At 48.5% G+C, this 15032-nt stretch overlaps 1 protein-coding gene and 1 non-coding gene across 2 annotated transcripts in view; both read right to left on the minus strand.

Moving 5' to 3' along the window:
- LOC139423588 (glutamate receptor, ionotropic, delta 2 (Grid2) interacting protein, a) overlaps nt 1-15032 on the minus strand; it is a 54168-nt gene that overhangs the window by 6424 nt on the left and 32712 nt on the right. Inside the window, exons 8-14 of the mRNA XM_071175176.1 lie at nt 14472-14780; nt 12782-12933; nt 12460-12603; nt 12092-12195; nt 11482-11629; nt 10262-10593; nt 506-2806 (exon numbers count right to left, since the gene is read on the minus strand). Of these exons, the coding sequence (XP_071031277.1) occupies nt 506-2806; nt 10262-10593; nt 11482-11629; nt 12092-12195; nt 12460-12603; nt 12782-12933; nt 14472-14780 (3490 nt within the window). The remainder of the gene's footprint in view (nt 1-505; nt 2807-10261; nt 10594-11481; nt 11630-12091; nt 12196-12459; nt 12604-12781; nt 12934-14471; nt 14781-15032) is intronic.
- Nucleotides 11987-12062, minus strand: trnaa-ugc (transfer RNA alanine (anticodon UGC)). Its single transcript has one exon. It is a non-coding gene; the product is annotated as a tRNA-Ala (tRNA).

Below are 15032 nucleotides of genomic sequence, written 5' to 3' on the forward strand. Positions count from 1 at the left end.
TGTCCCAACCTTGACTAACTCAGCTGTCGCAACCCTGACTAACTCACCTGTTCTAACCTTGACTACTCACCTGTCCCAACCTTGACTAACTCAGCTGTCGCAACCCTGACTAACTCACCTGTTCTAACCTTGACTACTCACCTGTCCCAACCTTGACTAACTCAGCTGTCGCAACCCTGACTAACTCACCTGTTCTAACCTTGACTACTCAACTGTCCCAACCTTGACTAACTCAGCTGTCGCAACCCTGACCAACTAACCTGTCCAAACCCTGACTAACTCCAGTCCAAACTGTGGCTGACATACCTGTCCCAATCCTGACTAACTTACCTGTCCCCATCCAACTTCACCTAACAAAGTTCACCTTTCCCACCCTGACTAACACATCTGTCCAAACCCTGACTAACTCCAGTCCAAACTGTGGCTGACATACCTGTCCCAATCCTGACTAACTCACCTGTCTCAATGCTGACTAACTCATCTATCCAATATGTGACTAACTCACCTGTCCCCAGATGGTGCCCTCAGAGTTCTCCACCTGTTCCCAGCGCAGCCTCTTTACACTCATATGATTGGAGTCCATCCTCGGAAGGCCTGGGCGAGGCAGCGGAGGAGGGGTTCCAGGAGGGGGCAGGGGCGGAGGAGGAGGGGGCTCCTGTTTCCCCAACTGGTCCAAGTTATTCTGGGACTGGGAATGCTGCTTGGCCTGAGGTTGGGGCAGGGGTTGGTGGTGGGAGTGGGAGTGGTGGTGAGACTGGGATTGACTGAATAGCCGCTGAGAAGGCTGGGACTGAGGACGACCCTGGTTGGAGGGGTGGACCTGGTGGGTTTGGTGGGGTTGGTGTTGGGGCAGAGGCTGGAAGGTGGACAGGGTGGGCTGGTGGGGTGGAAGGGGCTGGAAGGTGGACAGGGTGGGCTGGGGGTGGTGGCGCTGCTGGATGGGCTGGTGGATTAGGTGGATCTGATGGAGCTCTGGCTGAGTGGGCTGGGGAGGGACCTGGTGGTGGATGTGCTGGATCTGGGGAGTGTGGTGGTAAGTCTGCTGGATGGAGTGGGGACGCTGGGGGGATGGCTGGTGAGTGCGATGAGACTTGAGAGATTGACGAGTCTGTTGACCCTGGTGGCTGGCCTGGGAAGATGGGTGAGTCTGATGGCTCTGAAGAGACTGGTGGATCTCCTGATCCAGATGTACTGGTAGTGATGCAGGCTGATCTTGGTGGATCTGATGAGCTGGGTGAAGGAGCTCCGTGGATGAGAGGTGCTGCTGGATCTGATGAGCTTGGTGAAGGAGCTCTGTGGATGAGTGGTGAGGTTGGTGAAGAAGTTCCATGGAGGAGTGGTGCTGCTGGACCCGATGAGCTTGGTGAAGGAGCTCCATGGACGAGTGGTGCTGCTGGTCTTGTTGAGCTTGGTGAAGGAATTCTATGGAGGAGTGGGGCTGCTGGACCTGCTGAGCTTGGTGAAGGAGCTCCATGGAGGAGTGGTGCTGCTGGACCTGCTGAGCTTGGTGAAGGAGCTCCATGGAGGAGTGGTGCTGCTGGACCTGCTGAGCTTGGTGAAGGAGCTCCATGGAGGAGTGGTGCTGCTGGACCTGATGAGCTTGGTGAAGGAGCTCCATGGAGGAGTGGTGCTGCTGGACCTGCTGAGCTTGGTGAAGGAGCTCCATGGAGGAGTGGTGCTGCTGGACCTGATGAGCTTGCTGAAGGCGCTCCATGGATGAGTGATGTGACTGTGTATGAATACTCTGATAGATTGCCTCCGAGTACTGACTCTGTTGATCTGGATGGACAGGGGAATGGGCTGGAGGATTGTAAGGTGATGTGGCTGAGTGAGACTGACGACGGCTCTGACGACGAGTCTGTTGTTGAGCTTGGTGCATCTGGTAGAGTGAGGGGTCTGGGTGGTTTGGGAGGTCTGGATGGGTGTGGGCTGCCTCTGGAGAGGGGAGGGGGGGCAGGGACTGGTGAAGCTGCTGCAGAGGGTGTGCTTTGTGCGAGGACTGGGCAGGCAGTGACTGGTGCCCCTGGTAAATACTTTGCTCCTGGTACGCTTGTTGCTCCTGATATGATTGATGCTTCTGTAACGCTTGTTGTTCTTGATGTGCTTGTTGCTCCTGGAATGCTTGTCGCTCCTGGTGCGCTTGATGTGCTTGTTGCTCCTGGTAAGCTTGTTGTTCCTGGTACGCTTGTCGCTCCTGGTGCGCTTGTTGTGCTTGTTGCTCCTGGTAAGCTTTTTGTTCCTGAAACGCTTGTTGCTTCTGGAATGCTCGTTGCTCCTGGTACACTTGTCGCTCCTGGTACGCTTGTTGCACTTGTTGGTCCTGGTAAGTTTGTTGGTCCTGGTAAGCTTGTTGTTCCTGGTAAGCTTGTTGCTCCTGGTACGCATTTTGTTCCTGCATTGCAGAATGGGCTAGCAGGTCCTCCCGGGTGGGAAGCACCTTGTGAATGGACTGGCGTTTGGGTGGTGGGTTGGAGCGAGGAGGAGGGGGCGGAGGTGGCCCGTGGTGGCGGCGGAAAGGCAGTTGTATTCTGGGAGACTGTTCAGGGGTGGCGGTATAGCTTGGGGGTAGAGGAGGATCATTGAATTGGATGGGCGGAGGTGGCGGGGGAGTCATGGGGGGAGGGGGTATGTGTTCGGAGGAGGAGGAGTAGGTGAGGGAGGAGGCGTCCTCTCCGCTGCTGCCCTGGCACTCGCTGGGGCTGCTCAGCTCAGGGGGTATTATGAAACCCCCATCTCCATCTTCATCATCCACCTCCACCTCCTCATCCTCATCCTCATCATCTGGGAAGCTCATCTGGACAACATCCTGGCATTACCACCAATCACATAGATTCATTAAGGCTTGGCCCATTGATCCAGTGTAATTTATAGTCTTATGTGCTTTACGGTAGAGTTTCTCAATAGAAACACACAAATGATATATACTAAAAACAGAAAAACAATATTTTAAGTGAAAAGTAGGTATTGGCCTGAAGCCAAAAAAGAAATGCACATGAGCACCACAATGCCTACTCCACCCATGCTCTACCAAGGTTTTCCAGCATATAGATTTGACCTACCACAGTATCTACAGTATATTGGCCTATTGTACTTCAAACAATGTTTATGCAGGTTGCTTAGAAAAAAACATTCCTCTGGTTTTTAAACCAGAAGGTAATTATAGAAAATTACACAGCATTTCCACACTCAAAAGGTGTCTTTCGAAAATGTAACTTGCAATTCAAATGATTAAAAAATAAGTGTTTTGTCTCACATAATTTGTTGTCCTGGGTCTGGTGTCAGTCAATCCGGAAAATTGCAAGAACTTTGAAACATGAGCAATGGACATGGTAAAAATCTGTCCTTTGGTCTGATGAGTCCAAATTTGAGATTTTTGGTTCTAACCGCTGTGTCTTTGTGAGACGCGGAGTAGGTGAATGGATGATCTCCGCATGTGTGGTTCCCACCATGAAGCATTGAGGAGGAGGTGTGATGGTGCTCTGCTGGTGACACTGTCAGTGATTTTTTTTTAAATTCAAGGAACACTTGACCAGCATGGCTACCACAGTACTCTGCAGCAATACGCCATCCCATCTGGTTTGCGCTTACTGGGACTATCATGTGTTTTTCAACAGGACAATGACCCACACACCTCCAGGCTGAGTAAGAAGGAGAGTGGGACTATCATGTGTTTTTCAACAGGACAATGACCCACACACCTCCAGGCTGAGTAAGAAGGAGAGTGGGACTATCATTTGTTTTTCAACAGGACAATGACCAACACACCTCCAGGCTGAGTCAGAAGGAGAGTGATGGAGTGCTGCATCAGATGACCTTTTTCTCAAAAGTTCATTTGTGGAATTTCTTTCCTCCATAATGTGTTCGAGCCAATCAGCTGTGCTGTGACAAGGTAGGTGGGTGGTGGTGGGGGGGGGGGGGGGGGGGGGGGGGGGGGTATACAGAAGATAGCCCTATTACAGAAGATAGCCCCATTACAGAAGATAGCCCTACCAAGTCCATATTATGGCAAGAACAGCTCAAATAAGCAAGGAGAAACGACAGTCCATCATTACTTTCAGACATGGTCAGTCAATACGGAAAATGTCAAGAACTTTAAGGCACACTTAACCAGCATGCCTACCACAGCATTCTGCAGCGATACACCATCCGATCTGGTTTGGACTTAGGGGGACTATCATTTGTTTTTCAACAGAACAATGACCCAACACACCTCCAGGCTGAGTAAGGGCTATTTTATCAAGAAGGAGAGTGATGGAGTGCTGCATCAGATGACCAGGACTCCACAATCACCCAACCTCAATCAAATTGAGATGGTTTGGGATGAGTCGGAACGCAGAGTGAAGGAAAAGTAGCCAACAAGTGCTCAGCATATGTGGGAACTCCTTTAAGTCTGTTGGAAAAGCATTCCAGGTGTATCTGGTTGAGAGAATGCCAAGAGTGTGCAAAGCTGTCATCAAGACAAAGGGTGACTACTTTGAAGAATCTCAAATATAAAATATATTTTGATTTGTTTAACACTTTTTTTGTTACTACATGATTCCATATGTGTTATTTCATAGTTGTGATGTCTTCACTATTCTACAATGTAGAAAATATAAAAAATAAAGAAAACCCTTGAATGAGTAGACATGTCCATACTTTTGACTGGTACTGTATACACACACACTGAGTATACCAAACATTAGGAACAGCCCCATTAGGAATGATAGCTTTCACCTGGATTCACCTGGTCAGTTTATGAAATTGAAAGAGCATGTGTTCTTAATGTTGTGTATACTCAGTATATATACAGTATATCACAAAAGTGAGTACACCCCTCACATTTTTGTAAATATTTGAGTATATCTTTTCATGTGACAACACTGAAGAAATGACACTGCTACAATGTAAAGTAGTGAGTGTACAGCTTGTATAACAGTGTAAATTTGCTGTCCCCTCAAAATAACTCAACACACAGCCATTAATGTCTAAACCGCTGGCAACAAAAGTGAGTACACCCCTAAGTGAAAATGTCCAAATTGGGCCCAAAGTGTCAATATTTTGTGTGTCCACCATCATTTTCCAGCACTGCCTTAACCCTCTAGGGCATGGAGTTCACCAGAGCTTCACAGGTTGCCACTGGAGTCCTCTTCCACTCCTCCATGACGACGTTTGAGGATGCCCCACAGATGCTCAATAGGGTTTATGTCTGGAGACATGCTTAGCCAGTCCATCACCTTTACCCTCAGCTTCTTTAGCAAGGCAGTGGTCGTCTTGGAGGTGTGTTTGGGGTCGTTAACATGTTGGAATACTGCCCTGCGGCCCAGTCTCCGAAGGGAGGGGATCATGCTCTGCTTCAGTATGTCACAGTACATGTTGGCATTCATGGTTCCCTCAATGAACTGTAGCTCCCCAGTGCCAACAGCACTCATGCAGCCCCAGACCATGACACTCCCACCACCATGCTTGACTGTAGGCAAGACACACTTGTCTTTGTACTCCTCACCTGGTTGCCGCCACACACGCTTGACACCATCTGAACCAAATAAGTTTATCTTGGTCTCATCAGACCACAGGACATGGTTCCAGTAATCCATGTCCTTAGTCTGCTTGTCTTCAGCAATCTGTTTGTGGGCTTTCTTGTGCATCATCTTTAGAAGAGGCTTCCTTCTGGGACGACAGCCATGCAGAGCAATTTGATGCAGTGTACGACGTATGGTCTGAGCACTGACAGGCTGACCCCCCACCCCTTCAACCTCTGCAGCAATGCTGGCAGCACTCATACGTCTATTTCCCAAAGACAACCTCTGGATATGAAGCTGAGCACATGCACTCAACTTCTTTGGTCGACCATGGCGAGGCCTGTTCTGAGTGGAACCTGTCCAGTTAAACCGCTGTATGGTCTTGGCCACCGTGCTGCAGCTCAGTTTCAGGGTCTTGGTCTTCTTATAGCCCAGGCCATCTTTATGTAGAGCAACAATTATTTTTTTCAGATCCTCAGAGAGTTCTTTGCCATGAGGTGCCATGTTGAACTTCCAGTGACCAGTCAGTATGAGGGAGTGTGAGAGCGATGACACCAAATTTAACACACCTGCTCCCCATTCACACCTGAGACCTTGTAACACTAACAAGTCACATGACAAAATGTGTCATTCTCCCAATACTTTTGGACCTTAAAAAGGTAGTGGAGTGGGATTAGTGTGGTGTGTGAAGAATCCAATACTTTAACCTGTACACGGTACACATTTTAAAAAATGTTATCTTTATTTAACTAGGCAAGTCAATTAAGAACAAATTCTTATTTTCAATGATGGCCTAGGAACAGTGGGTTAACTGCCTTGTTCAGGGGCAAAACGACAGATTATTACCTTGTCAGCTCAGGGATTCGATCTTGCAACCTTTCGGTTACTAGTCCAACGCTCTAAGCACTAGGCTACCTGCTGGCCCAAATCACATTATTGTGGGAGCACCTCCTCTAAGAGTAGGAATTAGAATGTTTGAGAAGGTTTGAATCCTAAGAAACCTGCATACACGTTCTTTAAAGTAAAATAGACCAGCATACCTACAGTAGTAGGTCAAAGCTGTGTGCTGGAAAACCTTGGTAGAGCATGGGTGGAGTAGGCATTGTGGTGCTGGAAAACCTTGGTAGAGCATGGGTGGAGTAGGCATTGTGGTGCTGGAAAACCTTGGTAGAGCATGGGTGGAGTAGGCATTGATGTGCTTGTGAATTTCCTTTCTTTTTCGGCTTCAAACCAATGCCTACTTCTCACTTAAAACAGATTTTTTGTTTATTTATATATATACATATATACACACACACACACACACACACACACACACACACATACAGTGGGGAGAACAAGTATTTGATTACACTGCCGATTTTGCAGGTTTTCCTACTTACAAAGCATGTAGAGGTCTGTACATTTTTATCATAGGTACACTTCAACTGTGAGAGACGGAATCTAAAACAAAAATCCAGAAAATCACATTGTATGATTTTTAAGTAATTCATTTGCATTTTATTGCATGACATAAGTATTTAATACATCATAAAAGCAGAACTTAATATGTGGTATAGAAACCTTTGTTTGCAATTACAGAGACCATACATTTCCTGTAGTTCTTGACCAGGTTTGCACACACTGCAGCAGGGATTTTGGCCCACTCCTCCATACAGACCTTCTTCAGATCCTTCAGGTTTCGGGGCTGTCACTGGGCAATACGAACTTTCAACTCCCTCCAAAGATTTTCTATTGGGTTCCGGTCTGGAGACTGGCTAGGCCACTCCAGGACCTTGAGATGCTTCTTACGGAGCCACTCCTTAGTTGCCCTGGCTGTGTGTTTCGGGTCGTTGTCATGCTGGAAGACCCAGCCACGACCCATCTTCAATGCTCTTACTGAGGGAAGGAGGTTGTTGGCCAAGATCTCGCGATACATGGCCCCATCAATCTTCCCCTCAATACGGTGCAGTCGTCCTGTCCCCTTTGCAGAAAAGCATCCCCAAAGAATGATGTTTCCACCTCCATGCGTCACAGTTGGGATGGTGTTCTTGGGGTTGTACTCATCCTTCTTCTTCCTCCAAACACGCCGAGTGGAGTTTAGACCAAAAAGCTCTATTTGTGTCTTATCACGCCACATGACCTTCTCCCATTCCTCCTCTGGATCATCCAGATGGTCATTGGCAAACTTCAGATGGGCCTGGACATGTGCTGGCTTGAGCAGGGGGACCTTGCGTGCGCTGCAGGATTTTAATCCATGATGGCGTAGTGTGTTACTAATGGTTTTCTTTGAGACTGTGGTCCCAGCTCTCTTCAGGTCATTGACCAGGTCCTGACGTGTAGTTCTGGGCTGATCCCTCACCTTCCTCATGATCATTGATGCCCCAAGAGGTGAGATCTTACATGGAGCCCCAGACTGAGGGTGATTGACCGTCATCTTGAACTTCCATTTTCTAATAATTGCGCAAACAGTTGTTGCCTTCTCACCAAGCTGCTTGCCTATTGTCCTGTAGCCCATCCCAGCCTTGTGCAGGTCTACAATTTTATCCCTGATGTCCTTACACAGCTCACTGGTCTTGGCCATTGTGGAGAGGTTGGAGTCTGTTTGATTGAGTGTGTGGACAGGTGTCTTTTGTACAGGTAACGAGTTCAAACAGGTGCAGTTAATACAGGTAATGAGTGGAGAACAGCAGGGATTCTTAAAGAAAAACAAACAGAGCCGGAATTCTTACTGGTTGGTAGGTGATCAAATACTTATGTCATGCAATAAAATACAAATGAATGACTTAAAATTCATACAATGTGATTTTCTGGATTATTGTTTTAGATTCCGTCTCTCACAGTTGAAGTGTACCTATGATAAAAATTACAGACCTCTACATGCTTTGTAAGTAGGAAAACCTGCAAAATCGTCAGTGTGTCAAATACTTGTTCTCCCCACTGTATATACACACATATATATATATACACATGTGTACATATATATATATATATACACAGTAGAAGTCAGAAGTTTACATACACCTTAGCCAAATACATTTAAACTCAGTTTTTCACAATTCCTGACATTTAATACTAGTAAAAATTCCCTGTTTTAGGTCAGTTAGGATCACCACTTTATTTTAAAAATGTGAAATGTCAGAATAATAGTAGAGAGAATGATTTTTTTCAGCTTTTATTTCTTTCATCACGTTCCCAGTGGGTCAGAAGTTTACATACACTCAATTAGTATATGGTAGCATTGCCTTTAAATTGTTTAACTTGGGTTAAACGTTTTGGGCAGCCTTCCACAAGCTTCCCACAATAAGTTGGGTGAATTTTGGCCCATTCCCCTTGACAGGGCTGGTGTAACTGAGTCAGGTTTGTAGGCCTCCTTGCTCGCACACGCTTTTTCAGTTCTGCCCACACATTTTCTATGGGATTGAGGTCAGGGCTTTGTGATGGCCACTCAAATACCTTGACTTTGTTGTCCTTAAGCCATTTTGCCACAACTTTGGAAGTATGCTTGGGGTCATTGTCCATTTGGAAGACCCATTTGCGACCAAGCTTTAATTTCCTGACTGATGTCTTGAGATGCTGCTTCAATATATCCACAACATTTTCCTTCCACTTGATGCCATCTATTTTGTGAAGTGCACCAGTCCCTCCTGCAGCAAAGCACCCCACAACATGATGCTGCCACCCCCATGCTTCACGGTTGGGATGGGGTTCTTCGGCTTGCAAGCCGCCCCCTTTTTCCTTCAAACATAATGATGGTTATTAGGGCCAAACAGTTCTATTTTTGTTTCATCAGACCAGATGACATTTCTCCAAAAAGTTTGATCTTTGTCCCCATTTGCAGTTGCAAACCGTAGTCTGGCTTTTTTATGGCGGTTTTGGAGCAGTGGCTTCTTCCTTGCTGAGCGGACTTTCACATTATGTCAATATAGTACTCATTTTACTGTGGATATAGATACTTTTGTATCTGTTTCCTCCAGCATCTTCACAAGTTCCTTTGCTGTTGTTCTGGGATTGATTGATTGCACTTTTTGCACCAAAGTACGTTCATCTCTAGGAGACAGAATGCGTCTAGTTCCTGAGCGGTATGACGGCTGCGTGGTCCCATGGTGTTTATACTTGCGTACTATTGTTTGTACAGATGAACGTGGTAACTTCAGGCGTTTGGAAATTGCTCTCAAGGATGAACCAGACTTATGGAGGTCTAGAATTTATTTTCTGAGGTATTGGCTGATTTCTATTGATTTTCCCATGATGTCAAGCAAAGAAGCAATGAGTTTGAGGTAGGCCTTGAGAAATACATCCACAGATACACCTCCAATTGACTCAATGGATGTCAATTAGCCTATCAGAAACTTCTAAAGCCATGACATAATTTTCTGGAATTTTCCAAGCTGTTTAAAGGCACAGTGTATGTCAACTTAGTGTATGTAAACTTCTGACCCACTGGAATTGTGATACAGTGAATTATAACTGAAATAATCTGTCTGTTAAAAACTGCTGGAAAAATTACTTGTGTCATGCACAAAGTAGACGTTTTAACCGGCTTGCCAAAACTATAGTTTGTTAACAAGAAATTTGTGGAGTGGTTGAAAAACGAGTTTTAATGACTCCAACCTAAGTGTATGTAAACTTCTGACTTCAACTGTATATATATATATATATATATATATATATATAAGTAATCACTAAGTCATGCAGGACAAGCAGCTTGCTGTCTTTGTCAAACATATCATAATCAACCATATAATGCTCTATACAGATGTGCATCTATACGACCCTACCTCCTCATAGTCGTTTTCGGGTGACAGGAAGTCGTCTACAATGGCGACCCTCTGACCCAGCTGTTCGCTCAGTGCGTCCAGGAACCGGTCTGTATCAGAGGAGCGCGGCGGATGAGAGAAAGTGTAGCGCCTCTTATTGAGACGGGCGTGAGAGGGTGGGCTGGCAGGGTAGTCGGGCGGCGAGGGAGGGGGGCTGTCTAGGCTGATGTAGGGGTTAGACTCGGCACTGGTCTGGGAGGTGAGACCTGGGGGGTAGAACTGGACCGGGGCAGGGGGGCTAGGGAGGGGCTCCTGCCAGGCGGAGGGAGGTGGTGGGGGGCCCTTACGGCTACCTGTGGAGAGGAACAATGACATCACTGCTCCTGTAGAGAAGAACATCTACCATTACATTGATCTAACTATTCTATTGACCAATTGTTGTAGATCACGCTGATGCACAATACATGGTCTATTCATTTCTGCTGTTCTAACTATTTGGTTGGATGTTTTTATACCCAGTAGCTAACCTGTGTTTATGAACATATTCACACTCCACTGACTAACAGAGAGATAGGTGGACTCAACTCAAACTAGAAGACTACATGTGTCAGGCAAGCTGCAATTCACATTTCAACCTGTTTCTAATGATGTTATTTTAACCAGATTTCAACCTGTTTGTAGTGACGTTATTTTAACCAGATTTCAACCTGTTTGTAATAATGTAATATTTTTTAATCCCTTTTTCTCCCCAATTTCCTGGTATCCAATTGGTAGTTACAGTCTTGTCTCATCGCTGCAACTCCCATGCGGACTCGGGAGAGGCGAAGGTCGAGAGCAGTGCATCCTCCGAAACACAACCCAAACAAGCCGCACTGCTTCTTGACACAATGCCCACTTAACCCGGAAGCCAGTCGCACCAATGTGTCAGAGGTACAACTGGCGACCGTGTCAGCGTGCACTGCGCCGGCCCACCACAGAACTCGCTAGTGCTCGATGGTGACTAGTGCTCAAGGACTTCCCCTAACCCGGACGACGCTGGGCCAATTGTGCCGCGCCCCACGGGTCTCCTGATCGCGGGCAGCTGCGACAGAGCCTGGACTCGAACCCAGAATCTCTAGTTACACAGCCTTAGACCACTGCGCCACTCGAGAGGCCCTAATGACGTAATTTTAACCACATTTTCCTGGATGCGTCATGATTAACAACACTTCAAGTAAAGTGTTACTGGTTGGAGTAGATACCTGTGTTAGCGTGCATGGACGGAGAGCCTGCGTGTTCAAGGACCTCCAGCTCTACCAGACTGTCCGCCGGAGGAGGAGCGCGAGCCTTCAGAGACTTGGACCTCTTCCCCGAGTACACGTTCTCCAGCTCAGCATACACCGCAGACAGCTAGACAGAGAGAAGATATGCCTTTTCATAACGACTCAGGTAGACGAGATAAAAGCCAGAAGATAAGAGGAAACAACCTAGATCAGTGGTCACTAGTCCTAGTTCCCAAGAGCCAATTAGTGTACAGGCTTTTGTTTCAGCCTGACAGTGACACACCTGCTTGAATTAATGAGCCACTAGGGGTTCTTGAGTAATTGAAGCCAGTGTGTTTTATAGTGCTGGACCAGAAGAAAAAGATGCAGACCTGGACTAGTGAGCACTGTTTTAGTCATCCTCATTCTAATATATCCCATTTAGCAGACGCTTTTGTCCAAAGCGACTTACAAGTCGGCTGGGGCCACTACTTTTACATATGGGTGGCCCCAGCGGGAATCGAACCCACGACGCTTGGCGTTGCAAGCGCCATGCTCTACCGACTGAGCCACACAGGACCACTTCTCTCAGTCTCACTTGGGTACCCACGTTGGTGAGGTTGTTGGGGGTCTCTGGGAGGGACGTCCCGTCTCCTGACTGTCTCTCTCCTGGAGCCAGCCTCATCCCCATCTCCACTGGATCAGTACGGATCCCTACAGGAAACATGCTGCATTAGGTTTCAGGCATTCCAAAAAAAGATGTCTTTCTCCATACCCATTCACTTGACTGGGTAGGTTTAAGCAAAAGCTCCACCTAGTGTCAGAAATATATATTTCATGCTACTTCTGACAATACTGATGATGATGGTGATAATAATGATGACGATGATGACGATGATATTGCCACTGATAGTAATGATGGTGCTACTTCTACTGGTGATGAATATGATGATGAAGGACAAAGACAAACGCAAGTACCCATCCCCAGGTGAGTGCCGATGATGAGGTCGTCAGAGCTCCGCCCACGCATGCTGGCCCTGTAGGCGGTTCCTGTCACTCTCATGGAGCTGCTACGGCGATGGGGCTCGGGGGCGGGCTCTGGCTCAGGTGGGGGGGCTGGCGCTAGAATACACACAGCGTGTGTATGTCAGTGTACACACACACGCAGACACACTGGCACAATCACAAATTTACGTTGTCTTTCACATTCACACATTCACCCACCAAAATCACAAATGTACACGTAGATATCACATTTACTCACATAAGCACACACACAACCACTCTTCCCACAACCCACCTGCAGCCTTGTAACCGAGGAAACGTGAAATCTTGCTCTGGCAGTGCTCCTGTTCTTCGTAGGTCAGAAGCTGGTAGACAAACCGCCAGATCACCTGCTTGGCTGGCGTGTCCAACACCGGGAACACGTCCACAATCAGAGTGTCAACATTCCTGTTGCCACGTAGGAGGGGGCAGGGTTAGGGTATTCTGGCTGTCTAATCATCGGTCATGCTAATACAGTGGTCTTACAGAACATTGCATAAAGAGAAAATGATGGTAACTTACTATAGACAGCGTAATTATAGGGCTGAAGTTTCTGTACCATGTTCTCTCAAACCAGTAGGTTATCTCTTCTTTCACTCTCAATCTCTCTTTCAATCTCTCAACATATTTAGTTTCTTTCTCTGATTTCTCACTTTCTCATACTACCTCCCTTCCTACCCTTCCCACCCTCCCCCTCTACCACCATTCCTATCCTTCCCTCCCCCTCTATCTCCCTTACTATCCTTCCCTCCCTCCCTCCCCCTCTATCTCCTTTCCTATCCTTCCCTCACTCCCCCTCTACCTCACTTCCTGTCCTTCCCACCCTCCCCCTCTACCTCCCTTCCTATCCTTCCCACCCTCCCCCTCTACCTCCCTTCCCTCACTCCCCTCTACCTCCCTTCCTATCCTTCCCACCTTCCCCCTCGACCTCCCTTCCTCTTCTTCCCTCCCTCCCTGCCCTCCCTCCCCCTCTACCTCCTTTCCTATCCTTCCCACCCTCCCCCTCTACCTCCCTTCCCTCCCTCCCGCTCCACCTCCCTTCCTATCCTTCCCTCCCTCCCCCTCTACCTCCCTTCCATCCCTCCCCCGCTACCTCCCTTCCTATCCTACCCTCTCTCCCCCTCTACCTCCCTTCCCTCCCTCCCCCTCTACCTCCCTTCCATCCCTCCCCCGCTACCTCCCTTCCTATTCTTCCCTCACTCCCCCTCTACCTCCCTCCCTACCTATCCTTCCCTCGCTCCCCCTCTACCTCCCTTCCTATCCTTCCCTCCCTCACCCTCTAACTACCTTCCCTCCCTCCCCCTCCCCCTCTACCTCCCTTCCTATCCTTCCCTCCCTCCCCCTCTACCTCCCTTCCTATCCTTCCCACCCTCCCCCTCTACCTCCCTTCCCTCCCTCCCTCCCCTCTACCTCCCTTCCTATCCTTCCCACCCTCCTCCTTTACCTCCCTTCCCTCCCTCCCTCCCTCCCTCCCCTCTACCTCCCTTCCTATCCTTCCCACCCTCCCCCTTTACCTCCCTTCCCTCCCTTCCCTCCCCTCTACCTCCCTCCCTATCCTTCCCTCACCCCCCCTTTACCTCCCTTCCCTCCCTCCCTCCCCCTCTACCTCCCTTCCTATCCTTCCCTCCCTTCCCCTCTACCTCCTGTCCTATCCTTCCCTCCCTCCCCCTCTACCCTCCCTCCCCCTCTACCTCCCTTCCTATCCTTCCCTCCCTCCCCCTCTACCTCATTTCCTATCCTTCCCTCCCTCCCTCCTACCTCCGTTCCTATCCTTCCCTCCCTCCCCCTCTACCTCCCTTCCTATCCTTCCCTCCCTCCCCCTCTACCTCCCTTCCTATCCTTCCCTCCCTCCCCCTCTTCCTCCCTTCCTATCCTCCACCCCTCTCACCTTCCTTCCCTCCCTCCCCCTCTACCTCCCTTCTTATCCTTCCCTCCCTCCCCCTCACCTATGCTGGAAGAAGCTCTCCAGGGCCTTGCAGATGGTGTATCTCTCCTGGATGGTGAGCAGGTGCTCCAGCTGCTGTCCAAAGGTGCGCCCCTGGACCCTGATAGAGGGAGGCAGGATCTCAGCCACCCACTGCAGGGAGTTGAGCACTGGGGAGCGGGGCACGCCTCCACCCGGGGACGCCCTACCTGGCCCTCCTGGCTGCTCTGGCTCGGCTAGCGTGAAGGTGGGGGGGCCTTCCTCCACGACCAGGGTGGGCATGGCACCGCTGCCCTGTAGCATGGAGACGACCTTCTCATGGGAACAACTCCTTCAGACACATATAGAGATACAGAGATAGTGTCATTAAACTACAGACTCTCGACCATGATCACTACTACGCTCTTAGGAAAAAAATGCTATCTAGAACCTAAAATGGTTCTTCGGCTGTCCCCATAGGAGAACCCTTTGAAGAACCTGTTTTGGTTCCAGGTAGAACCCTTTTGAGTTCCATGTAGAACCCTTTAAACAGAGGGTTCTATAATGAACCCAAAAGAGTTCTACATAGAACCAAAAAGGGTTC

The sequence above is a fragment of the Oncorhynchus clarkii genome, chromosome 13 (genome assembly GCF_045791955.1).
Source record: "Oncorhynchus clarkii lewisi isolate Uvic-CL-2024 chromosome 13, UVic_Ocla_1.0, whole genome shotgun sequence".
Taxonomy (NCBI): Eukaryota; Metazoa; Chordata; class Actinopteri; order Salmoniformes; family Salmonidae; genus Oncorhynchus; species Oncorhynchus clarkii.